Here is a 27107-nt window from a genome sequence, read left to right on the forward strand (position 1 = left end):
GCTCAGGAGAGGCCAGCGGGCAAACACAAGGCTCAGGACCGCAGGAAGGAAGATGTGGGTGCGGAAGGACCTGGGGGAGGGATTCCGATGGGTCTGCTCTGTGGGGATCCCCTGCAGCAGCTGTCGCTCCATCGCCCACCCGGGTCCACAGCGCTGGAGGCCCGCTGGCACACAGGGCTGCGGGCGTCGGCGGCGCAGCCCGGCCCTCCCAGGCTCGCCGGTGACTTGCCGCCCCCGGCTCCTCTCTGGGTGGCCCTGGTGCTGGTGAGCGGCCTCCGGGCCGTTGTGAAATGGGGATCCAGGCGTTCCTGCTCCAGGAGTGACTCTGCGTCGGAACGCCCGGTTCGCCGCTGCGGGGCCTCGGTTTCCCCAGGCGCGAACCCGGAGGCAGGAGGGCGGCCAGGTGAGGGAGCGCGCGCGCCCCCGCCCCGCCGCGCGCGCCGCGCACGCCGCGCCCCGCCCCGCGTCCTCGGCGCGGCCCCTTTAAGAGGCCCGCCCGGCTCCGTCAGCCGCGCCGCGGCCACCGCCCCCCGGCCCTCCCCTTCCTGCGGCGCCGAGTGCGGGCCGGGCGGGAGTGCGGCGAGAGCGGGGCGGCCGGGACGCGGGGCGGCGCGGGAGCGAGCGGAGAGGCGAGCGCGGGCGGGGGGCATGGGCTAGGGGCCCCCGGCTCAGCGGAGGGCGGCCCGCCCCGCGCCGCGCGGAGCAGCCCCGCACACAATAGCGGCGCGCCCGGCCCGGGCGCTTCCCCCGCCCTCGCGCGCGCCCGCCCCCGCGCCGCCGGGGGGCCGAGGAGGCCGCCTCACCTGCCGCCCGGGAGGGGGCGGGCATTGTTCGCCCGCCGCCGCCGCCGTCGCCGCCGCCGCGCCGGGCCATGGGGGCCGCCTGGCGCCCCGGGCCGGGCCTGGCCAGGGTGCCGCGCCGCCTCTGAGGCGGGCCCCGCGCGCGGCTGGACGGCGCAGGTGAGGGCGGCCGCGCCATGGTGGACCCCGTGGGCTTCGCCGAGGCGTGGAGGGCGCAGTTCCCGGACTCGGAGCCGCCGCGCATGGAGCTGCGCTCGGTGGGCGACATCGAGCGGGAGCTGGAGCGCTGCAAGGCCTCCATCCGGCGCCTGGAGCAGGAGGTGAACCAGGAGCGCTTCCGCATGATCTACCTGCAGACGCTGCTGGCCAAGGAGAAGAAGAGCTACGACCGGCAGCGCTGGGGCTTCCGCGGCGCCGCGCAGACCCCCGACGGCGCCGCCGAGCCCCGCGCGCCCGCGCCCGCAGACGGCGCCGACCCGCCGCCGGCCGAGGAGGTGGAGGCCCGGCCCGACGGAGAGGGCTCCCCCGGCAAGGCCAGGCCCGCGTCCGCCCGCAGGCCCGGGGCCCCCGCGCCCGCCGACCGGGACGACCGGGGGCCCCCCACCAGCGTGGCGGCGCTCAGGTCCAACTTCGAGAGGATCCGCAAGGGCCACAGCCAGGCCGGGGCGGCGGACGCCGAGAAGCCCTTCTACGTGAACGTCGAGTTTCACCACGAGCGCGGCCTGGTGAAGGTCAACGACAAAGAGGTGTCGGACCGGATCAGCTCCCTGGGCAGCCAGGCCATGCAGATGGAGCGCAAGAAGTCCCAGCAGGGCGCCGGGCCGGGCGTGGGGGACGCGCCCAGGCCCTCCCACCGGGGGCGCTCCGAGAGCAGCTGTGGCGTCGATGGGGACTACGAGGATGCGGAGCTGAACCCCCGCTTCCTGAAGGACAACCTGATTAACGCCAACGGTGGCGGCGGCAGGCCCCCTTGGCCGCCCCTGGAGTACCAGCCCTACCAGAGCATCTACGTCGGGGGCATGATGGTAGAAGGGGAGGGCAAGGGCCCGCTCCTGCGCAGCCAGAGCACCTCCGAGCAGGAGAAACGCCTCACCTGGCCCCGCAGGTCCTACTCCCCTCGGAGCTTTGAGGACAGCGGAGGCGGCTACACCCCGGACTGCAGCTCCAATGAGAACCTCACCTCCAGCGAGGAGGACTTCTCCTCGGGTCAGTCCAGCCGCGTGTCCCCAAGCCCCACCACCTACCGCATGTTCCGGGACAAGAGCCGCTCGCCATCACAGAACTCACAGCAGTCTTTCGACAGCAGCAGCCCCCCTACCCCGCAGTGCCAGAAGCGACACAGGCAGGGCCAGGTCGTGGTGTCAGAGGCCACCATCGTGGGCGTCCGCAAGACGGGACAGATCTGGCCCAGCGATGGGGACAGCGTGTCGGGCAGGCTGTCTCAGGAGGGCACCTTCCATGGAGAAGCAGGTGGGTACCTCCCCCGCCCTGGGTGGGCACACCAGCATACTGGCTGGGAACCATTGAGCAGTAGTAGGTAATGGAAAGGGGGAATTAGCGGCAAGGGATAACTTGATACTTTCTGGAGTGATTTTTCAAAGACTTTTGTGGATGGGAAGAATCCAGGCTGATCCTGCGCCTGAACAAACCCCTTCCTCCTGAATGCAGAGTCCCAGTGTTTTGAACCGGGTTAGTTTCACAGGGTGGTGTGTGTGGATGGTAGGTGGCTCCCTCGGTTTTAGTGTGGTGTGCCTCTGGTGAGGGCACTTTCTGTGGGTTGGGATGCCCTGGGCAGTAATCTTTTAGCCCTTTCGATTCCTCCATTCTGGGCTGTGGGGATGGTGTCAGGAGGAGTCATCTCTGCTGCCTACATCAGATGCTTTAAGCAGGGATTGGTCCGTGTCTTGGGAAATCCCCCCCCACCCCACTGTTGCTGTCCTGTAACAGTTATGTGGCACGTTTGGGGAACACAAGATGTGCAAGCTGTTCCCAGGTCGTAGACGTGTCTGATTCGCTTGCTAGCCAGCAGCCCGAACACAGGTCAGAGTAGGTGAAAATACAAATTAGGAAGTGAGGTGACAGACAGTTCTGACTCAGTGGGCTGCTGAACATTGACAGGGTGAAGATTTTATCCCAGGCTGAGGCAGAGCCACACCTGTTCTGATCTGCCCAGCTCTGATGGGAGACATCGCCCGTCATTACTCACCCATGGGCTCCTCTGTGCATTTTACTCCAGCTTCACTTTCTGATCCTTCCGTGCGTCCTGTTTTCCTCATCTACCCACAGATAAGTGCCCACCGGTGCTTATTTTGAGTTGCTAACCCATGGTCTGACTCATGGTCCTACGATTGAGCCTATGGGGTCGTATGTAACAGCAGATGACAGGGCTAAGTTTTGACATCCAGGCACAGTTTGTGTTGGAGTGAGGAGAGGGTGGGGGGAGGGTGGGTTGGGAGGTGCGAGGCTATAGGGAATCACTTGGAGTCCTGGTCCTTGTTGGGTTGATCCGGTTTTCTGCTCCATTGATTTTTCTTTTTCTGCTGATGGAATCGCATGTGCTTGGTCTGTCAGAATCCTCTTGAAAGGAGTGAGGCTATTTTTGGCTCTGTTGAGCTGCTTTTTTGTGATCAGCACTCTGTCCTGTTTGTTTTAGGTACATCCAGTTGCTGAGCTTCCATTTGCAGCCGGGGCTGGCTGTGGAGCGCTGCTTGGACCCGAGGCCTGGCCCAGCTGCATCCCCTAAGTCCCTTGAGGGGGTGGGAGGCTGTCGTATTTAGAAGCCAGCTTTGCAGGCACATCAGCTCCTCCGAGGTCTGGAGGATTGCCCTGTGGTCGCTGGGTACTGGCCTCATCTGGCCAGCTGTTGACCTATGCAGCCAGCTTGAGCTGTCCCTTTGTGCCGTGCTGCAGGAGAGCATTATTAAGGAAGAAGAAAAAGAGGTTTTCATGAAGACCTGCAATTTGAAATGATGTGTGCTGGGGGGAACTTCTGAGTTTGCAGAAAGTGGGGCCCAGTAGGATGGTGTTTGTCTCCGTGGGCCTTCCAGCTCATGAATCCCTCCTTACAGCTGCTGCAGACGTGAGACCCGGCTCCACGTGTAACACAGGGTAGGTTTGCAGGAAATGGCTGAGGAGTTAGTTTTACAACTTGGACCCCACTCTTAGGACTTGATGGATCCTTCTCTGAATGTCCTCAAGGTCGGTCCCACACTCTCTCTCCTCTTACGTTAAAATGCCTGGCTGGTTGTTTTAGCTCTGGGAGCCTTTAAACTCTGCCCAGCACTTTCCTCCGAGGTTTGTGGCTGGAAGGGAAGGAGGGATCCTTCCTGGCTCAGCCATCTGTCTCTGTCAGGACTGTTTACTAATGTTCTGTAATTGGCCCTGCCGGCTCTGGAAAGGGACAGTGGGGAAAATCACAGTGTGGGAAGTGAAAGTCACTCTCATTCTCCACAGCAGGTGTGGGGGTCCGAATCTAACAGTTGCAGAATCCCTTTGGATGAGTGGGCACTCATGTGTCTGAATTGAGGGCCCCTGGTATTTGAGGGAAGGAGCTAAATGACCACCCACCGCTCTGTGCCAGGCATGGTAACAGTGTATTCCATGCAGGGCCCTTTGTGGGTTCTTTCGTCACCCCATGGCAGGCTGCCCATCAGCAGGTAAGGAGTCAGCCAGGAAGTGGGAGAGCTGGGATTCCAGGACCCTGAGGCAGAGCCGGTCCTTCCGGAATGTGGTGGCCTCTGGGTGTTCTTCCCAGAGTCCCATGCTGCACCCGAAAAGCATGACCGGTCGCTCCAGGGGTCCTCTGAGCTCCGCACACCCAAGGGCCTATCGTCTCTGAGCCCTGCTGTGTGTAGGCCCTTCCTTTGTATCGTGCGGGCTACATAGAAGGAGAGAGTATGGTCCTTGCCATCTGGGAGCCTGCAAGTTAATGGGAGACAGGAACACACTAATTTTTGTGTTCAGAGGGAGTGAGATCAGGGAAACTTCCAGAAGCAGCAGCACTGAAGAGGGGCCTTGGCTGTCAGCACAAGTCTAGTGGCAGAGGGTGGGGGCAGCCGCCTACCCTGAGGAGCAGTGACAGTAGAGGCTCGAGGGCACCCACATTCCCCCTGTGTGACTCTGGACTATTGCTTCTTTTTTTAATGTGGTAAAATGGGAAATTAAAAAAAGGAAATTACCATCTTCACCCATTTTGAAGGAAATTTCCTCTCCTTCAGCTCCTGGCATCCACCATTCTTTCTATTTCTTTGATCCGTGTGCTCTTAGGTACCTCGGATAAGGGGGATCCTACAATATGTGTCCCTCTGTGTCTGGCTTATTTCCCTAGGCATCAGGTGCCCTGGTTCATCCGTGAGGCAGCGCAGAGTATGTGGCTTTTGAAAGCAGGGATCCCTGGTTTGTGCCGCGTCTCCCACGGAGCCTGGCTGGAGGCAGGCACTTCACACAAACCAGAAGGGAAGCGCCCTTCCCAGTTTTCACGGCTTGGGGTTGCACGGGGGGATCGGGAGGGTGTGCTGGTCGCCGGCAGTGTCTTATCAGTTGCACCTGTCTCTTCCGAACTCCACCCCTGCCTTTAGCTTTCTGTTCTGAGCCCTGTCATGTGAGAGGCCAAACGACCCAGGGACCTTTCCTCTTTGAGGTCTGAGGAATTCTTGATATGAACACCCAGCCCTGTGGGTCCCTCAGCTCTTCTCCGAGTGTCGGTCATGAGATGTGACCCCAGATCTTGGATTTCTTCCTGGACCCTCATGTGCCTCGCTGCCCTGTGTGTTCACAGGTATGTCAAGCAGCTTAATTTGCCCTTTGGATTCTGACAGTGTAGTGTTGCCAGAAGGATCACTGCTTTGTTTTCGCCTTGGGAGATTGAATGGACTGGTGGTCAGTTTGAGTGAGAAGCTGTGGGGCAGTAAAAGGTCACCCAGGCCCCTCGTCAGCTCCACCTGTGGTGAGTACAGGCTCCTCTGTGAAGGAGGCAGAGTAGACTGAACCAGCACAGCCTGGGGCCACGTAAGTCATCAACAGGGTGGAAACACAGTCTGGATCAAGTGTTAGGAGTGTTCTCTGGCTCGGGAAGGATGACTTTCTTGTTTGGGGAACAGAATGAAGCATTCCTGAACCTTTCACCAAAGGAACTGGAGACACTGCTGGTTTGCATGTCATGTTCCCCGCTTTGCCTCACGTGTTGTTCTGGCCTCAGTAGCTGCCCCTCCTTGGCAGGGAGTCCTGTGGCCCAGAGGCCTGCGTATGTGACGGCCGCTCTCGACAGGGACAAAGAGTCCAGGTGAGCTACGTGCTCAGGCCCGCCTGGGAAAGGACACGGCCGTGTGTGAGGCCCAGGCTGCGGCTCGCCACTGGTTGGAGGGGGATCCGTACTCACAGTGAATGCATGGGCGTCTCCATTCTCAGGTTGCCAAGCAGTAGGCCTGAGTTTTGACTGAGGCTGCATTTTAGATCAAGGCTCGAGGGTGGTGGTGGATTTAATTAACTGTGAACCCCATGTTCTTGATTCTGACTGGAATACAATTCCTGTGGCTCTTGTAGGGTTTTTTCCCTTTCTTATGATTTTAATTAAAATATGTTATTGATGTAAGCATGACGGATCTTTAAGAAATGTACCATTTTAATCACTTTTAAGTGTACAATTCATTGGCATTAAGCACGTTCACATTGTTGTGCAGCCATCACCACTGTCCATCTCCAGAACTTAATCCCCCCAACCAGGAACTCTGTCCCCATTCAGCAGTAACTCCCCCTGGTGACGTGTCCAGCCCCTGGCAACACCACGCTGCTTTCTGTTCCGTAAATTTGCTTGTCCGGGGGACTTGATGTAAGTGGAATCACATAATCTGTGGCATCTTGTTACATCGATGAACAGTGACTGCATTGGGGGGTATGGGTGGGGACTTGATGGTGTGGGTAAATGTAATAACCACATTGGTTTTTCATGTGAAACCTTCATAAGAGTGTATATCAATAATACCTTAGTAAAAAGTTCAAAAAAAAAAAGTGGAATCACACAACCTCTGTGCTTTGGTGTCACTTTATTTCAGGTCAGGTTTTGAAGTTCCCCATAGCAATATTCTCATCCTTAACTCCTCATCTCTGGTCTTTAAGAGGTGTTGAGGGCCAGTTTCTCTTTAGGAGAGCACCTGTTAGTGGTGATGTCATTTCCTGGGCTTTCCCACCCGCCTCGTTGAGGTGGCTCAGTGTGTTTGTTTACTAGGGCTGCCACAACAAAATACTCCAGACTGAGGGGTTTTAAATGACAGAAATTAATGTTCTTTTCAGTTCTGGAGGCTCAAAGTCCATGATCAAGGTGTTTCCTCTGAGGCCTCCCTCCTTGGCTTGTAGGTGGCCCCCTTCTGCTGCCTCTGTGTGTTCGAAATTTCTTGTTCTTTTAAGGACACAAGTCATATGGATTAGGGCCCCACCCTAATGATCCTATTTTAACTTTATCACCTCTTTCAAGGCCCCATCTCCACATATAGCCACATTCTGAGGTAGTGGGGATTGCAACTTCAACATAGGAATGGGGGGAGGGCACAGGTAAGTCCACAGTACTCAGTGTGTCCCTAGTTGGGGGCAGGGGAGGCTGCCAGGGCAGAGAGAGATGGTGCTCATACTGGCCTCACCAGCTGTGTTTTAAGAGGAACTCGAGTAAAGCGTTGTGTGGTAGGAAGCAGCCTGCTGGGGCCACGGCAGTGCAGGAGGGTTGTGTCCCAGTGCGTCATGTGTTGCCTACCTCTCCTCATCTGAAAAGTTAGGGCTTGGACCCTGTCGTTGCTGAGACCCTTTCTTTTATTTTTATTTTCTTTAAAATTTTAAGCTATTAACACAACCTTTTCCATATCTTTTCTTTGTCATCCTGGTTTATGTCTACTTTTTCCTTTACCAAGGCAACCACCTCTCCCCATTCAGTCACTCAGAAGTATTTGCACAACGTTGACCATGTGCCAGGCACTGTCTCCATGGAAATTCTTGCCTTTATTAATGGATTTATGGGAAGGCTTATCTCCAGGGGCCTCGTCTTTAAAAACCAAAACACAAAAATAAAACCTTTGTGATGTCTTAGCGTCTTCCCTGTGTATCTTTCTTTAACTGTATATTCGCAGCTATTTCCTGTTGATCCTGTGTCTGTCTCGCTTCCTTCTTACGACAAGGACCTACCTTGGTGTCCTATAGGACATGCTTCTCTCTAGGCCTATAGCAGCATTTGATGCAATGGTGGTGATCTGAGCCCACAGTGATCTGTCTGTGTCTGGGTGCTGCGGGTGTCTGCGGCCCAAGGTGAAATGAGACCCCGTCTCTAAGGCTTTTCATTGCTCAGACCCTTCCCTGTTCTGGCCCAAGGCTGCTTAACCCCATCTAATAAGCCTGACTGAATTTTCAGGGACCTAATGATACAGGCGCTCCAGCAAGAAAATGTGACTTTGGAGATTATTTTTTATTTCTTAATTTTCACCTGCTCAACCTTAAAGAGCATCCTGAATCCTGAGACTGGGGCCTGCTAATTAGCTGTCTGGGATTCTGGCACTCGCTGCAGGACCTTGCAAAATGACTGTGGACAGGGGTGGTGGCTGGTGCCCAAGGGAGATGTAACTGGCAAGTCGATAGACACACCTGCTGAGGTCTGAGTGGAAAGATCATGATGCCTTCTTGTGTAGGAAATAGGACTTGGGCAGAAGTTGTTTCATGGGCCCAGGAAACATTCTGTGAAGTGGCTGGAGCAAGATTATTATCGTAATTATATGCCATTGGCTAATTGGGTCTGAGGGGGTGTGAGACAGATGCCTGCCCAAAGTCAGGCTCTGGCCTTCTCCTCTGATGGCAGGCAGTATGATGCCAATGATGGGACAGTGGGCACAGAGTGACCCCTGGAGGTGGAGGGGACCTTGCCTTGATCAGTCATTGGGCAAACATGTTTCAGGCGGGAACCGTGCTCACTAGCACCCTACAGGGCTCCCAGCAGGTCGTTTTCAATCTGGGAGATGGCCATGTAGAACTAAGTGCCAAGGTAGGAATTGTTGGGCCCTGGCCTTCAGGTGGGCCCACGAAGGTATCAGCCATCCAGAGATGCTGTTTCTCTCCCTTAGTTTGCAAATCTCTCAGAAATGTTCATAACTCCATACATCCTCCTGGGGCACTTAGCTAAGATTCCTTCAGCAAGTTGTGTGGAGAAGGCTCAACAGGACAGGTGTGTTGGAGGAAACCTGCCCATCCATCTGCCTTTCCCATCCAAGGGCAGGAGGGGGGTCGGTGCATACTGACCGTGCTCTGCTGTGAGCAGGTTCTGGGAGGAGCAGACGGACAAGGCCAGGCTGGGAAGATATGACAGAGATGGCCGGCCGTGTGTGCAGCAGATCAGTGCATGGCCCAGGAAGCATTAGGAAGGACCATATCTGTTGGCCAGGAGACAGCGAGGGGACATTAGAAAAAGAGGGAGAGACCTGTTGTACCAGCTGCAGCCTGTGCCAGCCGGAGGGGATCCTCTGCTCAGCAGCCGCTGTTGGCTTAAAAAGAACTTTTAAAAACCTGACATGATTCCTTTGCAAATACCCTGCTGGGGTGAGTTGGTATGCCAATAAAGCAGGAAGTGATTTTCTGCATATAATATATATGCATACAACCTTGCATGTAACAAGGTGAATATTCTAGAAGTGACCTAGAGGCAACATGTGTAGACCTAGTCTGTGGCAAGAATGCAGACTTTGAAGGTAGATTCAGTGCACGGCCTTGCATAAGGACTTAAATCTCTGGGCCAGGGAGGATGACCCTGGGAGGTTTTGGGGGAGTGGGAGTGGGAGTACACCAAGTGGGTGGTCCCTGGGGGTCTGGTGCTTCCCCACCCCACCAGTCTGGCCTCATGGAGATGCCCCCTCAGGCATCTAATGTCAGTTGATTGAACACCACTTAGCAAGAGATTTGAAAGGAGAAATGCATAATTCAGTAGGTGCAGGCCATTTCACCCACGTGGCTCTGCCAGAGGGCCCAGTACGAGTTCCAGGGGGACCCAGAGGCCTGCCGTGCCTTGTTCCCACTCTGTTCCCTCTCAGTGTGTCCTTCTGGGCTGAGTGGAGTTCCTGCATCTTAAAGGTGCAGTACGTATTTTTCTGTATTGTGGCTGCAAGTGAACGCTAGCTATTCACATGGCATGAAGTTCCACCAGCCCAGGGCACCTGGGGCCACTCACCGATGTTGCCCGAGGAGCCCTCCTTGCTGGGGTGCACCAGCCCCATCATTGGGTTAAACGGGAACTCTTGCAGTGTTCTAGGACTGCATGGCCCTGTGGCTTTTTGGGGTCTTGGAAGATGAGAGCTGGAGGGAGAGACCTCTTGATTTTTCTCCAAGTTACCCCGAAACCTCTGGCCCAAGTTTGGAGAAGGAAGGCTTAGAACCACTTTGTTTTCATTTTTTGTGATTGGGAGGCCTTCAGGGAAGAAATGAAAACTAGACTTTCTTCTTTTAATAGGCATCAAAGGTGGAAGGTGGGACCAGGCTGTCTACAGACTGCTAAGGGCTTTGCAGGCCAGATGGTGCCGTGTATACTGTGTGGGGAGGACACGGGGAAGCTGGGCACAGCCAGGCAGGGTGCTGCTGAGGTGCTGAAGTGGCTGTTGGGTGTGGGCCTCCCCTGGGGCGGAAGGCGTAGAGGGAAGAGCTGTGATGTCCTGGGGTCGTCAGGTGGCTGTGAGAGCCTGGGGGCCTTTGGGCTCCCAGCCCACCATGCCCTCCTGATTTCACTTCCTGAGGGGTTGGGAGGGCTGGAAGCGCTGCACACGGGGGCAGGGGGTGGGGGGCAGGAGTAGGGCGGGTGCTGTCTCTTTTTCTCTCCACCTATGTTTTGAGAGCTCTAGAAAGCCTTGCGCTTGGAGGCCAGGGCAGTCCCATCTTTCCCCGGTGCCTGGGGTGTTGGTGATCAGGTGGTTCCCTGGTCCCCTGGACTTACTCCTTGTAAATGAGGAGCCGTGTTCTGAGTGGTGGTAGGGTTTTTAAACAGCTTTACTGAGATAAAATTCAAACCGTAGAATTCACTTTTTTAAAACATACAGTTTAGAATTTTTAGTATATTCACACTTATGCAACCATCCCCACTGTCTAATTTTAGAACATTTCATCACCTCAAAAAGAAACTCCCTCCCTTCAGCCCTGACCCTTCTCTCGCACAGCCCTGGCACCCCCTACTCTACTTTCTGTCTCTGTAGATTTGCCTTTTCTGGACATTTCATGTGAACAGAATCATAGGACCAGTGGCCTTTTGTGTCTGGCTTCTTTCATTTATAATAAGGTTGTCAAGGTTCATCCATGTTGTGACATCAGTACTTTCTTCCTTTTTAAGGCCAAATAGCATTCCAGAGGGTCAGTGGGGCCCACAGGTGGCTGGGGGCTCTGCTGGCTCACGGTCAGACCTGTCCAGGCCTTGGGGCCTGAGAGGGCCGTGTGTAGAGGTTCTGGAGGGACTGGCAGAGCCTCTTGGCCGGGAAGGGGCCTCGGGGTGATGGCGGCTGGAGCCAGATGGCAGCGGAGAGTGTATGTGCTCACCCGTGACGAGGGGCCAGGGTGAGAGAGCTTATTTCAGCCTCCAGCCTGGTGGCTCCCCCTCGCAGGTCTTTCCATGTGGGGACCTAGAGGGCTGTGGTCTTCCTCACTGCCTGCCCCCCATTTTATTGTGGAGAAATGCACGGTACACAAAGTGTACCAGTTTAAGCACTTGTAAGCACGCAGCTCCGCAGCCTTAAGTACATTCATGTGGCTGTGCTGCCACCAGCTCAGTCCGTCTCCAGGACTTTTTTCTTCTTCCCAAAGTTGCACTTTGTCCCCATTCAGCACTGACTCCCCATCCCCTTCTCCCCCAGCCCCCGGCAGCCGCCACCACTCCGCTTCCTCTCCCTGTGCCGCTGACGCCTCTAGGGGCCTCGTAGTGATGCTGGGGTTCTTGTTTGCGGAGCCAAAGAATGAGCTTCACAAACAGTCAAGGTAGGAGAGCAGGGTACAGGCTTTTATTTAGAGATATAGTGAAAGGACAGAGCTCCCGGCTCACACCAGGAGGGGACAAGAGAGTCCATAGTGGTGCGTTGTCTAGGGGTTTTATAGACAGTTGAGGATTTTTCAAGAACATGAAAAAAACTTTGGGGTGTGGACTTGTTAAGTGGTCTCTGAATATTTAGAATGAACTTAACACAAGCAAGTTCCTCTGATGATTTCTCCCTGAGATACCACCATCTTGGTCTGGGGGCACAGGAAACAAGGCCACCTGCTCAGCCCCCCAAGGTGGGCCGAGGTATTGTTTGCTAAAGAGTAAGTTAAGAATTTCTAACGTCTTAACTTCTTGAGTATTAAAATGCAATCTTATCTTTAAGGTGGAATCCTTTCTGCCTTTTACTGTGTTGTTTATGCCTGGGCTTACCTGCTAAATTAGTTGCCCAGTTTGCAAAATCACTTCATCAGATCTGAAGAAGAAAGACAGCACAGAGGCCTGGGCCTTTTAGCATGCTAAAGTGAATCTTACACATGATTATAAATGGTTAGCATAATAAAACATGTGCTACTCTTCTTTATCTGGGGAACATTAACTGATTTTACTGAAGAATGATTCTAGAGCTCAATGTTTAACATAGAGTTTTAGCAGGGGGGGTTTCCTTGCCTGTAGTTACATTGCTCTGACTGCACATATCCCGTCCTGCCCCCTCTGGAGGCCCTCACCCTACTCTGACTACACCCATGGTCCCTGTCTCAGTAGGAGGGGACTCACGCGGTCCTTGTCTTTTTGTGTCTGGCTTGTTTCACTGACCCGTGGTGCTTTCAAAGTTTCTCCCTCAAGCCTTTTCCTGCTGGGCCTAGGTAGGCGCTGCACAGCAAGCCCCACAGAGGCCGAGCTGGCAGGGGCCCCTGCTCCAGGGAGAAGGGCAGATGGTGCTGTGGGCAGCAGGCTGCCATCGCAGTGCCTTCCCTCCTGGGTGTCCCTGGGGAGGAGCAGCAAGGCCCCATAGCTGAGCTGTCCGAGGTTTTAGGTGGAGGACACAAGGCCATCCTCAGGGTATGTTTGCGCTTCCACTGTAGTTGGATCGAGAGGCCGATCTTTGTCCAGTGGTCCTCCCCAGTGTCGCGGAGTGGCTGTGGCGTGCGTGAGCCAGGGATGCACAGGCTGGGCCGGTGATGTCAGCACCCAACTCTTCGCCTGCCCTCTCCAAGGCACGGGGGTTGCTGTGCTGTGCCCAGAGCTGTCGTCTGATTGGCTGAAATTACCAGTCTGGCTTGTGAATTATCTTAGGTGGGTGCCCTGCACAATGTGTCCATTCTTGGGGGAGGTGAGCCAATAGTATTTGTTTTTGCCCAAATCTTAGACCAGAAAATGTAACTCATTTGTAAACGATATAAAGACTTCTGAAAGGCATACGCTTAGGAACATGGGTGAACGTGTTCACATTTGTATTTGGAGGCATGGGGTTGTTACTGAAATGGACTTTCCAGATGTGTTCTTAATTTAAAAGAGTTGCCATTTTCAAACCCCCGAGACGGTTAGAAAGACAGGACAGTGAGCCCCTGCTTGGCAGCCACTTGGCAGCAGCACTAGGATCTGGCTGAGCCCACCTCACTGGCCCCGCCTCTCTCCCTCATTTTAAGGTTTTTTTTTAATTGTGAGAAATATTACACATAACATAAAATTTACCACCTTAACCACTTGTAAGTGTAGAGTTCTGTACTGCTTTCCTAAGAGGCAGAATTGCTGGGAATACGCTGATCTGTTCTTCACGAGGGTGTGTCCCTCCTGATGTCACCTCACTGGCCCCGCCTCTCTCCCTCATTTTAAGGTTTTTTTTTAATTGTGAGAAATATTACACATAACATAAAATTTACCACCTTAACCACTTGTAAGTGTAGAGTTCTGTACTGCTTTCCTAAGAGGCAGAATTGCTGGGAATACGCTGATCTGTTCTTCACGAGGGTGTGTCCCTCCTGATGTCCCTGGAAGTGGGAAGATGCTTCGGCCCTTAACTGGGGTGTCAGGAGCCGTGGTGGGAACAGGGGACGAAAAGGCATCTAAGTACTATAATTGGTGCGGGTCTTGAGGTCCGTGGGGAGGGTGGTCCCATGGAGCTCGTGGGAAAGGCAGCCTCACGCTCTCTCGTGGCCTTGGGGAAACCGTCTGGGGGGATGTTCTAGGCAGAGTCTAGAGTAGGCCAGAGCTCAGAGGCTGGAAAGTATGTAGTGTGCTCAGGAAATAGCAGAACCTGTTCGGTTGGAGCACTGGTGTAAAACGTGGGCAGCAGGGGCGGGCAGGCGGGTGAGGGTTGGGGCTCCACTGGGCATGACCCAGCAGCCAGGCTGAGCATCTTGTGCTTTCTTGGGGGCCGATGGGTAGCTGTTGAAGGTTGTTGAGTGGGGGGAGAGCATGCCTTTGGAGCTTCGCTTCAGGAAGTGTATTTGGCTGCGTGTGAGACTGGTGGGAGTTATGGTCCCTGGAGTTGCTCTCTGGGGTTGGTGGGGCTGCGGGACGATGGGGAGGACAAGGGCGAGTCCGCGGGGAGAGGGTAACTGAAGAGAAAAGAGGCAAGGCTGGTGGACCCTGGGGTCGGATGGCTGTGCTGCAGGGCCTTGGGGCTGGCCGCAAGCTGCGGGCCTCCTGGAGGAAGGACCCGGCAAGGAAGGATGAGGGAGGCTGGAGCAAGGTGGGGTGGTGGTGGGGCGGGGAGGGCTGGAGCAGGCCTGGGGCCCTGGATATTCGGGGGCCACATGGGAGGGAGCAAGAGAGACAAGAGTCCAAGGAGCTGGAGGTGGCGGGCAGGTGGAGGCGGTGGGGAAACGGGGGAGTTTATGCTGCAGAAAAGCCAACGGGAGGTGACCTCTAGGAAGTCATGACAGGAGGGCAGAGGCCAGCCGTGCACGGGTGAAGGAGAAACCGGAGCGCCGCCTGTAGACAGCTGTGTCCAGATTCCTGCGGTGGTGGGGAGACAAGGGTGTTTGCCTGACGAGGGGCTTGGCGTCCAGTCTGAAAGCCCCTGGAGTGTGAGCCCATGGGCCTGCTCAGTGCCCAGCGTGCAGGTGGGGGCCCAGGGAGGTGATAGAGGTGTGCGTGGGTCTGTGGAGAGGTTGGCGGCACCACAGGCCTCGGGTTACAAGGGCTTGGCGCACAGGGCACACTGATGGGGCTCACCCTCGGGGCGGGGGGCTGAGTGAGGAGCACACCGACCAGAAGGTAGACACACGGCTGGCAGTGAGGCCAGAGGCAGGTTCCGGAGGTCTGGAGTGGGTGGGGGCTGCAGAGCATGTCTGAGAGAGGGGACAAGGTGGCCTGCCATGTGGTGACATAGAGGGGAAGGCAAGGGTGGCTGTGGGCTGGCGGCAGAGTGCGGTTTGAGAGGAATGCGGGGACGACCCCTGTGCTGATGGGCCTGGCTTCGGGGCCCCGCGGAGTCACGGTGGCGGCCTGGGATCTGAGACTGCCGTGTCCGCGGGTGCCCTGGGCACTGGCAGGGAGTCCCTTATGGAACAGCACCCCCTGAAGCAGCTGGTGAGCCAGTGTTAGGATCTGGCCCTAAACACTCCAGGTTGTGATTGTTAACATAAGCCTGTCTCTTCTTCTGTGATATTCCTTCAGTGGCCAGATGGGGTGAGTCAGAGCAGCAGATGCCTCTCTGTGGAAGGGTCGGCAAGGCTCCAGCAAGGGATGTGGGGGGAGGCCCTAGACGGAGGTGTGTGGCTCCAGGAAGAGCTCGGTGTGGCCCTGGAAAAGGCTGCCTTCTGCTCCAGGAAGAGGTGTCTAGCGCTCCAGAAAGGGGTGTGTGAGGAAGCCTTGGAGACTTGGTCCTGGCCCCCTGGGTCACCCCCAGCCCTGTGAGCCCTGTGGCTGCTTATTTATCCCTGCTGAGTCTGCGATCAGTTCCAGAAACTCTGGCAAGGAAGTCTGGGCAGGTTAGCGGCTGGGGCCTGGCCCGCTGACTGTCTGGAAGAGGCACTTTGTTCTGACTGCTCACGAAGGGTCCACTGTTTTGGGCTGGGTGGCTGGCCCCCCAGAAAGCCAGCAAGGGGCCAGCTCCCTTTTTCCACATTTCCTAATTGTGGTGCAAAAGTACCACAATCGACTGTTGGGGTGCCCTGCCCTGTCACTCATGAGCTCAGGGTATAAGCTGGGAGAACAGAGCATGGATGTTTCTTTCTCTGCATTCTCCCTGGCCTCGGAGCACGGGGCTCCCTCAAGTATGTGGATTAATCGGAGCCATTCCTAAGGGAGGAGGATCACTTTATGTTTACTGAATTCTAAGACAGGCACGACAGGACATGACTAAATAAGACCTTGAACATCAAAGGCTAAGGTGGGACTTTCTCGTGGGGAACACCCTCCAACCTGCGGGCTTTGTAGTGTGTGCTCAGATACCCACGCTGGCCCCATTCATGGGCTTCAGGGTGCACACCAGGCAGGAGCAGTGGGGTCAGGACCCATGCACTGTCCTGGGCTGTTCCCTTTCAGAGCTGTTTTGTTTTGATGCTTCAAGGGGGCTTTTTAAAGGCTGGGCGAGGTTGTGGTTCACTTGGGAAAGGTCTAGGGGATTTCACTGGACTGGAACCTCCTGTGGATCAGCTGGACAGTGCCTGACATTTAGGAGTGCAAGTCTTGTGTGCTGTCAGTGGAAGTGTCCAGGCCCTGGGAGGACACAGTTTTATTCTGCTTGGCAGCCACAAAGCTCAAAGACTGTCAGTCGAGTGGTTACGGGAAACAGGGGTGTTGAGCCTGGCAGAGGTTGAAGGCAGTAGGCTTTACCCTCACTGCTCATGTAAACTGTCTCTGCTGTAGTTAAAAAAAGAAAATCACACACAACATCCGCATGGCTGGTCAGTCCTGCGGAATCTCATTTGTAAGGTTGTTCCTGGGTTTGTTTTTGAATATCACAGTGTTCCGTGGCTCAGCAGCCTGGCCTTGGCCCAGCCGAGTCCTCTGCTCAGGCTCTGCCAAGGCTGTAGTCCAAAGTGTGGACCAGAGCTGTGTTCCCATCCTGGGTCCTGTGCCCCCTCCGCTCAGGTTGTGGGCAGAATCCAGTTCCTGGTGGTTGCAAGACTGAGTGCCTCAGTCTCCTGCTGGCTGCTGGCCTCTCCCAGCTCCCAAAGGCCGCCCTCTTCAGAAGAACTTCATATATGGCTGTTTGATTTCCTCCTCTGAGCCAGCTTAGGTTCTAGAAAAGCTCCTTAGGTGATTTCCTCTGTAGCCAGGGTTGAAACTGTCCATCCCCGGGATCTGTAGGTAGTAGCTGGGTGTTTTGAATGGCTGGCATGTAGAAGAGGGAGTAGATTTCTTTTGGGTCAGATCTGGACGGCTGGTCTGTTATTAATAGCTAGAAGCTTCTGGCAAACAGGTTTCTGATCAGTGTTGAGAGATTTTCTTTCTGGTCTTCCTGACTTTGTAAAAAAATCATGTCTGTGTTTTATGTAGCCAGGATCTCACTGCACACTTGGGTGACCTCCTTTTGTCAATTAATATGAGCGTTTTCTTGTTTTACTAAATATTTTGTAAACATTATTTTTAAAGGCCACATTATTACTTTGTAATAGAGTTATAGTTTAATTGATCTAATTTTAATGAATTTTGTTGGATATATATACCTATGTATATATATACATACCATACAATTCACCCATGTAAACAATTCAGTGGTTTTTGGTATACTGCTGTATTATTAATTTAAAAAAATCTTTTTAATATGTATAAAGCAAAATTTATCATTTTGAAGTTTTTTTAGTGTACAGGTCAACAGTATTACGCACATTCACACTGTTGTGCAGCCATCACCACCAACTCCAGAACTATTTTCATATGGTAAAACTGAAACTCTGTCCCCATAAGCATCTGTAATTCCCTATCCATTCCTCCTCCAGCCCCTGGCAACCACCATTCTGCTTTCTGTTTCTGTGAATTTTACTATTCTAGGGACCTCGTATGAGTGGAATCATGTAGTATTACTATCTTGTTTCACTGAGCATAATGTTCTCAAGATTCATCAATGTCATAGCATGTGCTAGAATATCCTTCCTTTTTAAGGCTGAATAATATCCCACTGTTTGTAGGTAATCTCATTTTGTTGTAAGTATACAGTTCAGTGGCATTCATTACATTCAGTGAACATCTTTTCATATAGGTTTGTGTTCAAATGTCTGCCTCCTTCCGTCTGTCAGTGGATTTGCCAAGTCAAAGGTGTGGATGATGTTAGGACCCTTGATGTCTGCTGCCGTATACCTTCCAGAAATGCTGTTCCAGTTCATCCTTGGTGTTACAATTAATCCTCTGCTCTCTTTTGACTTCTTTCTTACCCTTGTTCTTTTTGCAGGACTTTACTGGAGCAGGTCCATGAGGTGATAAGGAAGTCTTCCCCTGAAATGGGGGAGGGGAGGGAAGGTTAGGTGGGGCCTTGTCTCCCGAAAATCCAAAATTGTGATTCAGAAAATCCAAAATTGTGAAGCAGGATCTGAGGCTGAGGTTTGCTTTAGGAGGCAACTGCAAAAAGTGGGTCCCACCATGACTCCCAATTCCTTTGTGCTCCCTAGAAATGGGTAGGCCCAGTGGTCCTGGATCAGGAGAGGTCCTGAGTGGGGCCACACCAATCCAGTCTCCAATTTGGGAAGCCTCCCAAGGCCATGGGCTATGCAACACTTAGTTCTTTATCAGCTCTGTGGTCCTTGGTAGGGAAAGAACTCACAGTCCCCTTGTTAATCATGAAACTTGATGATTTATTGCCTCTCTGGACTGCTTGTAACTGAATCTGAAAAGCATTTTAGCTTCTCTTCCATGCTTCCTAGCCATGGGTTAGATTGGATAAATAACATTGTCCAGGCAATTCTGGCACATGGAGTTCCTGCTTGGCTTTAATGGAAGCTCCAAGGGAGCTGAGCATCATGGTAGAAAAGGAATTTTATGGAAGGGGGAGAAGCTTGCTTGACAGTGCGTGGCTGTTCTCAGCTGGCAGAAGTTGCATCAGGACAGCAGGACACTGCTGGGGTTGTCAGGTCAAACACTTCAGTGTGCCTGAGGACTTGGAGCAGGTAGGTTTTGTGGTTGTGTAGGTTGTGTGTTGAATGGGGGCAAGTGTAGCAGGGCCATATTTGGAGGGAGGGCAGTGTGGTGAAGTGGGCTTAAGAAGAAACATCTCCCCAACACTAGTGAGTTGTCTCACACTGCAGTGGGTTTAGTACTCCTTGTTTTAGTGCTTGCTGCAGCTGACAGCCAGTGGTTCAGAAGTTTCAGACGGCTCATACAGCTGGAGCTCACACTTGCTCCTGCTCCGTGTTGCCATGTTGGCTGTGCCGTTGGCTGCCACTCTGACGTTGGTAAATTACTTTAACTCCATCTGTAAATGAGGTAGCTGCACAGTAGTGTCCTTAAGAATGCCCTTTAGTTTTGTGATTCTAAATTAAGTCATGTTGCTCTGAGTTCCCAGCAAATTTCTTAGAAAACCTTATTAGCAGGTGTCCTGAAGTAGCCTTTCTGGAAGACCCCAGTTGGGTCTGGCTATTTGCAGTGACTTGTGTCTGGGGAGCTGTGGTGCCTGGGAGCGGATTTGGCTCAGCATGCAAGTTTAAATAGGAACCAGGATGCTTCCCTGCTGGTTGCCTTCTCATCTTCCCTTACTGTGCACTGGCCCTTCTAGCACAGATCTGGCACAGATGCTCAGAGGCTTGCGGGCGTCACCTGGGCAGCTTGCTGAAATGCAGAGTGTGGGCAGCTGGAAGCCCAGCTGTTGATGGGGGGTGAGGGCAGTGTGGAGGGCATCTGCCAGGGCAGAGGCGATGGTGTCCAGGCAGGTGGTTGGCAGGGGGAAGCCATGTAGTGCCAACTGGCATCTTGCCAGTTGGATCACACCCCTGCCTGGTCAGGAACACCTGTGCTGAGGTCAGTGCCGACATGAGCTGGGCTTGTGTACGTGGCTCTTGGCTGAGTGTGTCTCTGTACCATGTTGGGGGGATGTTTGGAACCTGGAGGCCATTGCTTTCCTTCATCACAGATGACCCCAGCAGCCAGCTGCCTCATGAAGGCCCAACCCAGGATTGGAGTCTGAGGCTCGTTTCTGCAGGGGAATCTGTCTGGTCCCTGTTACACTTTACAGAGTCTCCGCAGTGCCAGCCAGAGCAGGGACTGTCTTGGGCCCCAGCCGGCCTGCTCTGGGATTGGGTTGGTCAGCCTGAAAGGCGTGGGGATAGGAGGAGACTGCTGACCATTCCACACTCCTGTAGACATGCCTCTGCGGAAGTTTGTGCTTTCCTTTAGAACTTCCCATGTGGCGGCCTCAGCTTGCTGTGCAGTCTGACTCCCTGGGACCCTCAGAGTGTGTGGATTTTCCCTCTTGCGGGAGAGAGAGGACCCCTCCCTTTACTGGAATTGTACTTGGATTTGGCTTAGTGCTTTATAACGGGATCCCATGGTGTCTTCTGGGACCTGAGCCCGGCTCCACCCTGCGGGGAGCTAGGTGGTGCCCGCCATGCTGGTGCTCAGACAGCAGCTTAGAAGGGTAAAGAGCTTCCTCAGCAGAGCCTGGACTTGAATCGCAGGTGGTTATTTGAGCCTCTGCTCTTTGCTCTGCAGTCTTGGGGTTGGCAGACACTTTCTTAAAGGGCCAGATGGTGACTAATTTAGGCTTTGTGGCTGAGAGGCAAAATTAAAGTGCTTAAGTAGGTGCTTATATAACCATTTAAAATGTAATCATTTTAAAGTATACAAACCATTCTCAGATCCCAGGTCACACAAAAACAGGCAGCGATGGGCTGGCTCAGGTCCACGGGCTGGAGTTTCTGACCCTCGTCCTTCAGCGAGCTGCCTCTTCGTCCCTGGTGACCGTGAAGTAAGATGGGAGAGCCGTGTGTGGGCGTCTCGCATCCGTGTTCAGTGGCCTCCTGAGCTTTTCTTACGGAGCCTGTGAGGCAGGTAGGGTCAGTCTTCCTGGCCTCCAGAAAGTCGCTGGCGGTGGTGTTGGGGTGGGAGCTGCCCCCCTGTTCTCTCCCCTGCATCCGCTGCTGCCCAGTGCTGGGTGTTCATCCCCTGAAACAACGCTGGCCACGGGGTACCAGTCTCTGGGTGACCGCACACGGCATTCATGATACTGTGCTCTCAATTTTTGTATGTGTTTGAAATTTCCTATAATAAAATGTCAAGAAAATAGTCTTTTATTGATCAAAGCTATAAAAAAACCAACCCTCCACTTTAAGAGAACAGGATTTTAGAATCCTGAATCTTCCTCAAGCCCCATATATGTGTGGGTAAACTCTTACTCCTCTGTTTCCTAGTAACAGATGTTCCTGAGAAAGCAGTAGCCATGCCTAAGCCACTCTATCCATCCATGTATCCATCCATCCATCTGCCTTAGTCCATTTGGCCTCCTGTGCCAGAGTATCCCAAACTGGCTGATTTATAAATAACAGATTTATTTCTCACAGTTCTAGAGGCTGGAAATCCAAGATCAGGGTACCAGGGGGTTCGGTGCCCAGAAAGGGCACGCGTCCTGTTCATAGATGGCTGTTGTCTTGCTGTGGCCTCGCATGTCAGGAGTGGGGAGGAAGCTTTCTGGGGTCTCTTTTCTAAGGGCGCTAATCCCATTCATCAAAGACTACATCCACATGAGCAGAACACCTCCCAGAGGCCCCACCTCCTAATACCATCACAGTGGGGATTAGGTTCCAAATTACAGATTTTAAGGGGACACAAATATTCAGTCCATAATAACATGCATCACCCATCCATCCGTTCACCCACTATCCATCCGTCATCCAGCTTTCCATTTCTGTTCATCTGAAATTTATGTAGCGCCTGCTGGGGTCCAAGCCCCTACGCTTAGGCCTTGACACAGCCAGCCCTTGACATCAAGGAACCCACAGACACGTAGCAGCTGATAAAGGGGTGCTGTGACAGAGGTCAGTGCCAGTGAGCACCAAGAAGGGACTAGCCTGCTGGGTTAGCTCAAGGAAGACATCGTGGAGTGGGCCGCCCACTAGTTGGGTCTTGAAAGGACTCAGATGGAGAGGAGTGTGTTAGGCTGTTGTCGGGTGGCAGGGGAGGAGGGAGCATTCCAGACAGAAGCAGGCCTGACAGAGGATGGAGGGGTGGGAGGGCGTGGCTTCCTGCAGGGGTCTGTGAAGCTTGGGACAGCTGAGTGTGACCCCTCAGACGAGGGACTGGCTGGTGACGAGGTAGTGCACTCTGGTGTGCCAGAGAAAGCCCCCAGTAGCAGCTACGTGGAGGATGGTGAGTGTGGGAGTGAGAGCCCCAGGCAGCCACAGGCCTTGCTCGGTGTCCTGCCCCCGTGCACCCAGGCCACTGTGGGTTCCTGGGTGCTTTCTGGACAGAACTGCTTGCCCAGCCAGGCCACTGATGGCCTTGCTCTGGCCAAGGCAGGTGTGACTCCCTGCGCTCACCTTCGTCTGGGTTTCTTGGCCCGCAGTCTCCTGTTGGGGAGCACCAGTCCAGACAGCGGGGTACGCTGTGTCTGTGTGCACGTGACAGCCTGGAGCTTCAGTGTGAGTGAAACTTTATGCTTCAGTTGGCTCTTTGCAAGCCTGGTGTGTGGCAGCTGTCCAGAAGCCATCGTCAAGCTTTCCCCATGGTGGTGAGAAGCGCAGGCCGGAGCCCGCGGGCTGGAAAGGCAGAGAAGCGGCGCTTGCTCCTGCCCTGTGTGTGTGGGCATGCATGACGGTGAGGGCCTGTGGCTGGTTGAAGGCTGGGGCTGGGGCTGCAGTGTCCTACCCCAGAGCGCACGCGGCTACTGACCACTTGGAAAGAGTCATTGGAATTTGTTTAATCATTTGTAAAATACAGATAATATAATGTTAAACATTTTAAGTGTAGAAATTTACCATTTCAAGCAGACAGTAAGAACGTTCACATCGTTGTGCAGCCATCCCCACTGTCCTACAGAACTCTGCGTCTTGCACAGCTGAAACTCTGTCCCCTCCAACAGTAACTCCCCGTTCCCAGCCTCCGGCAGCCTCTCTGCTGCTTTCTCCCTCTATGAATCTGACTGCTCCAGGGACCTCATGTAAGTAGGATCATACAGCTTTCATCCTTTTAGGATGGGTTTATTTTACTTAATATAATGTCCTCAAGTTTCAGCTATGTTGCAGCATGAGTCGGAATGTCCCTCCTTTTTCAGGCTGAATAATAATTGCATTGAATGGATGAGCCATGTTTTCTTTCTGTTCATCCGTTGATGGACACTTGGTTTGTATCTCCGTTTAGCTATTGTGAGAAATGCTGCCATAGAAAGGGGTGTACAAATTCAGTGGTCTTTTTTTAACATCAGATCTTTACATTTATTTGCCCCCTTCCCCTCTTCAGTTATTTGGTTTGTTTATAGTTTTTTATAATGATGTAATTGACATATAATATTGTATTAATTTTAAGTGTGTAACGTAACAATTTGATACATGCATATGGTGTGCGATGGTTATCACAGTAGGTTTAGTTAACATTTATCACCACACATAGTTACAAATTTTTCTTTTCAGTTATTTGTTTTTCCATTTCCCTTCCTCTTTGAATTGATTTACAATTATGGAACTCTTGTCCATGTTAGGAAAACAAGATTTTGGGTTGAGGGTAAAAATATATACATATTGTAAATTCTGTTTTATTTATTTTTTAAATACCAAAGATTCAAAAGAGGCTGTATGTCCAATGACGTGCGTGTGTGTATCAAAATGTAATTGAGCGACAGTAAAAGTCACTCTTTTGAGTGTGATGACCGGGCTGTGTAACCACCACCACAATCAAGAAACACAGTGGGGCCGTCACCCCAGAAGGGGCCGTCACCTGTGTCCCTCGTTGACGCATCTCCCACCTGCAGCCCCTGGTGGCCGCTTTTCCTCCCTGTGGCTTTGCCTTTCCCATGCATGGGCTCCTGCAGTGGGCCCAGCCTCTCTGGCTTAGGGTGCACCTGAGATTCACCCAAGCTCTGCCTGTTGACAGCTCCTCCCGTTTCACCCCTGAGGACGCCCGTCACCTGGGCAGGTCCACACGCCCCTCCTGCCCTGCTCCAGCGGCTCTGTGGGGTATCTTACAGACCCTATAGCAGCGGCCTTCAGTGTGTTCACAGAGGTGAGTAGTGCGACCACTGCACTGTCCGGTCCCAGAATATTTTCATCATCCCTGAAAGAAGCCCTGTTCCCACTGGCAGGCTCTCCCTTAGTCCTGGACACCACCCATCTGCTTTCTGTCCCTGTGGATTTGCCTTTTCTGAGCATTTCTTACAAATGAGGCTGTACGGCTCATGGCTTCTGGTGGACACTGTCCTTTTCTCATGGCTGCTTTTGGAAGGCCTGTCTTCCTGGCCACACCGGATCTGGGGCGTGAGAGCTGCCCTCCTCTGTCCCAGGGAACAAGCCCCTTTCTCCTCTGGCTTCCCTTCCCTATACCTGAGGTCCTGCCTGCCCTGCCCTTGACCTCCCCCGAGGGTTTGAATCCAAGAGGTGGCATTGGCATGTGAATGGGAGGTCAGACCCACGACCTCTGAGACTGGCTTGCAGCTCTCCTGTGTGCCAGCTGTCTTCCCTGTGAGTACAGCTGCTGAGTCCCTTTGTTATTTTTGCTGCTGGGCCAGGCTCCAGGAAGGGGGCTGGAGGCCAGAGAAGAGCTGCCGTGGCATATGGCCACAAGGTCCCCTACAGCCTGGAATCTGGGCTGGGGATTGAGAACTGACTTCAGGTAGGATTGGCAGATGCTGTGACTGTGCAGAACGAGGAACCTTCAGGGTGGGCTGTGTTCATAGTTGAATCCCTTTCCTACCTGTAGTGCTTGGACCTGTAACTGCTGACATATATGTCCTGGGGAACCACTGTGTGATATGGAGTCTGTAGGGACCCCAGGACCCCAAAGGCCTTAGCAGGGAGTACCCCTGCTTCTGAAAGTTCACTGAAGTTATTGCTGCTTAGGTGTGTGAAACCCACAGGGCTGCCAGGGCCAGGATAAGCCCCTGGAGCAAGGCTCTGTGCGCCTGGGCCGTCAGCCTCTCCAGCAAGAGCATGGTTCTTGTGGGGACACGGGGGGCTCCTGGAACTCAGCGGCCATGTAGATTGTGCCCACCTGTGTGCACTGCTCCACATTTGCCAGCACACACGGTACCTATCACGGGCCACCTGCTCTGGTCCTGACGGAAAGGCTGTTTGTGACTCTGCTGTGGTTTGTGGCCTTAACTGAGGAAGAAAATAAATGCACCTGCTCTCTGGCCAAGACATGTGGCAGGTGCAAGCTGTGCGCCCAGTTGCAGGTATTACCCCGAAGGAGGAATGAATTACTTGGTCACCAATCAGTGTCTCGTCTACAGAGGACTTGGAAACGTGAGGGGTGGCCTTTATCTCCATCGCTGGGAGGGTGGGACCACAAAGTGGGTGAGAACTGGTGGTGCAGTGAACACTCTCTCTGATACAGGAGGCTTTCTGGCTCCTCCATGGAACAGCCATCTTGGGCAGAGGCCGCGAGAACTTCCTTTGTTGGGTCTTGTTCTGTTCCCTGGGCTCATCTGCCTGGTCATCCCCTTGCTTATCTGGGTTGAAGCTGGTGGGCTCAGGGCAGCTGTCCCAGAGGAGATGTGGCTGATCACTGCCACCTGCCAGGGACACTCAGGGCCTGTAGCTCAGTGGAAATGTCTAGTGCCTGGCCTGCTAGGGTGGGCAGGGGCCAGGCTGTGGGATGGCAGCATCGCTGACCCGGGCTTCCCAGCCCTGGAGGTCCTGCGTGAGGCAGGGGCTCAGCTGAGAGGTGTAGACAGCCCCTCCCCTGAGGGATGGTTGGGCCCAGCCTCCAGAGGGACACAGAGCCAGACTCCAGCCTGGGGCCTGGTGTGCCAGGTACTGCAGTGGACACTCCCTCCGAGGAGGGGTGCTCCGTTAGCTGATGGGCTGCCAAGAAGGGTGGCAGGGTTCCAGTTACCCTAGTAAGAGGCAGAGGTGATTGTGAGAGCCCACTTTCAACTATGTTGAAATTTATGGAAAATTCACATCTGAGAATGGATGGAGGATGGTTAAGTTTTCTCATCTGTAAAATAGAAATCAGAGGAGGCATTCACTCAAGGACTTACCTTGGAACTCAGAGAGATGATGCATGCAAAGAGCACTTAGCCCAGCTCCTGGCACGCCTCAAATGCTTAATAACCCTTGTTATTCTCATTTGGTCGTTGTTACCATTGTGCCTTTGCTGTCAGGACAGATAGCGGGAGAGGATGTTGGCTGCCTCATCAGCTGGCTGCAGGTTGGGTTTGTGTTATTTTTAAGAGACTGAAGTGGAAGATGAGAAGCTGCCTTTTTCCATGAGAGCTGGAAAAGCCCAGATTGTCCATTTCCAAGCAGTGTTTTTTTCAAATGGTTTGGTTTTATTTTAGGAACAGAGCCGTTATTTTCAAATGACATTTTAGATGACACCTCAGTACATGAAACAGACATGAGAGGAACCATGACAGCCAAACGGGGCTGCCTCGGCCTCCTCTCCCACCCCACTCCACCGCAGCCTCCACGCGGCCCCGTGGGCCCTGGGTTCTTGCTGAATCTCTCAGAGCACAGAGAGAGTTGGTCCTGAAAATGACCATCTGGCAGAAGATGTGGGGTGAGGTGACAGGCTCGGTAGCTAAGAGCCTGTTTGTGAGTGTGTTTTCAGCTCTGCATTTGCAGAGAATTAAAGGCAGGGCTCTCAGCCTGTCACTGAACTTTGCTTTTAGTCTTTTTCTTCTTAAATTGTGATAACATTTTTTTAAGCATACATAGTTCCATGGCATTAAGCATATTCACATTGTTGTGCAACCCTCACCACCATCCATCTCCAGAACTTTTTCATCTGCCAACACTGAGACTGTCCCCATTGAACAGAGCAGAAAGCTCCCCATCCCCTCCTCCCAGCCCTTGGCAGGCACCATTCTCCTTTCTGTCTCTGAACCTGATGACTCTGGGAATCATACGGTGTTTGCCTTTTTGTGACTGGCTGATTTCACTTAGCATAATGTGAGGTCCATCTGTGTTACAGCGTGCATCAGAATTTTCTTCCTTTGTAAGGCTGAATGATGTTCCATTGTACGTAGACACATCTTGTTTACCCGTTCATCCACTGATGGACACTTAGTGTGTTTCCACCTTCTGGCTATCGTGAGTGATGCTGCTGTGAGCGTGGGTGTACATGCTTTTATTCTTGACTCCTTGTAAACAGGTCCCTCCTGGCTGAGTGCCCAGGGCACCACTCAGCCCCTGTTGATGGGAAAGGGGAACTGTCCTCTTGCAGTGAGGCCCTGAGCACCGCCCTTGGAATGTAGCAGGTCGCTGATAAAGAAGGCCGGATTCTTGGAAAGGGGCGTTTCT

General features: G+C 53.5%; 1 protein-coding gene across 2 annotated transcripts in view; it reads left to right on the forward strand.

Moving 5' to 3' along the window:
- Positions 1–556: 556 nt before the first annotated feature.
- The window catches only part of BCR (BCR activator of RhoGEF and GTPase), a 107866-nt gene continuing 81315 nt past the window's right edge, over positions 557–27107 (forward strand). The window contains exon 1 of one of the 2 annotated variants that reach the window (XM_036993182.2): positions 557–2270. In XM_036993182.2, coding sequence (XP_036849077.2) covers positions 977–2270 — 1294 coding nt within the window. In that variant the 5' untranslated portion in view covers positions 557–976. Of the gene's footprint in view, positions 2271–3569; positions 3909–27107 lie in introns of those variants that run through there. The other variant, XM_073223540.1, reaches the window with a different exon arrangement.

This window comes from Manis javanica, chromosome 15 (genome assembly GCF_040802235.1).
Source record: "Manis javanica isolate MJ-LG chromosome 15, MJ_LKY, whole genome shotgun sequence".
In the NCBI taxonomy this organism is placed as follows: Eukaryota; Metazoa; Chordata; class Mammalia; order Pholidota; family Manidae; genus Manis; species Manis javanica.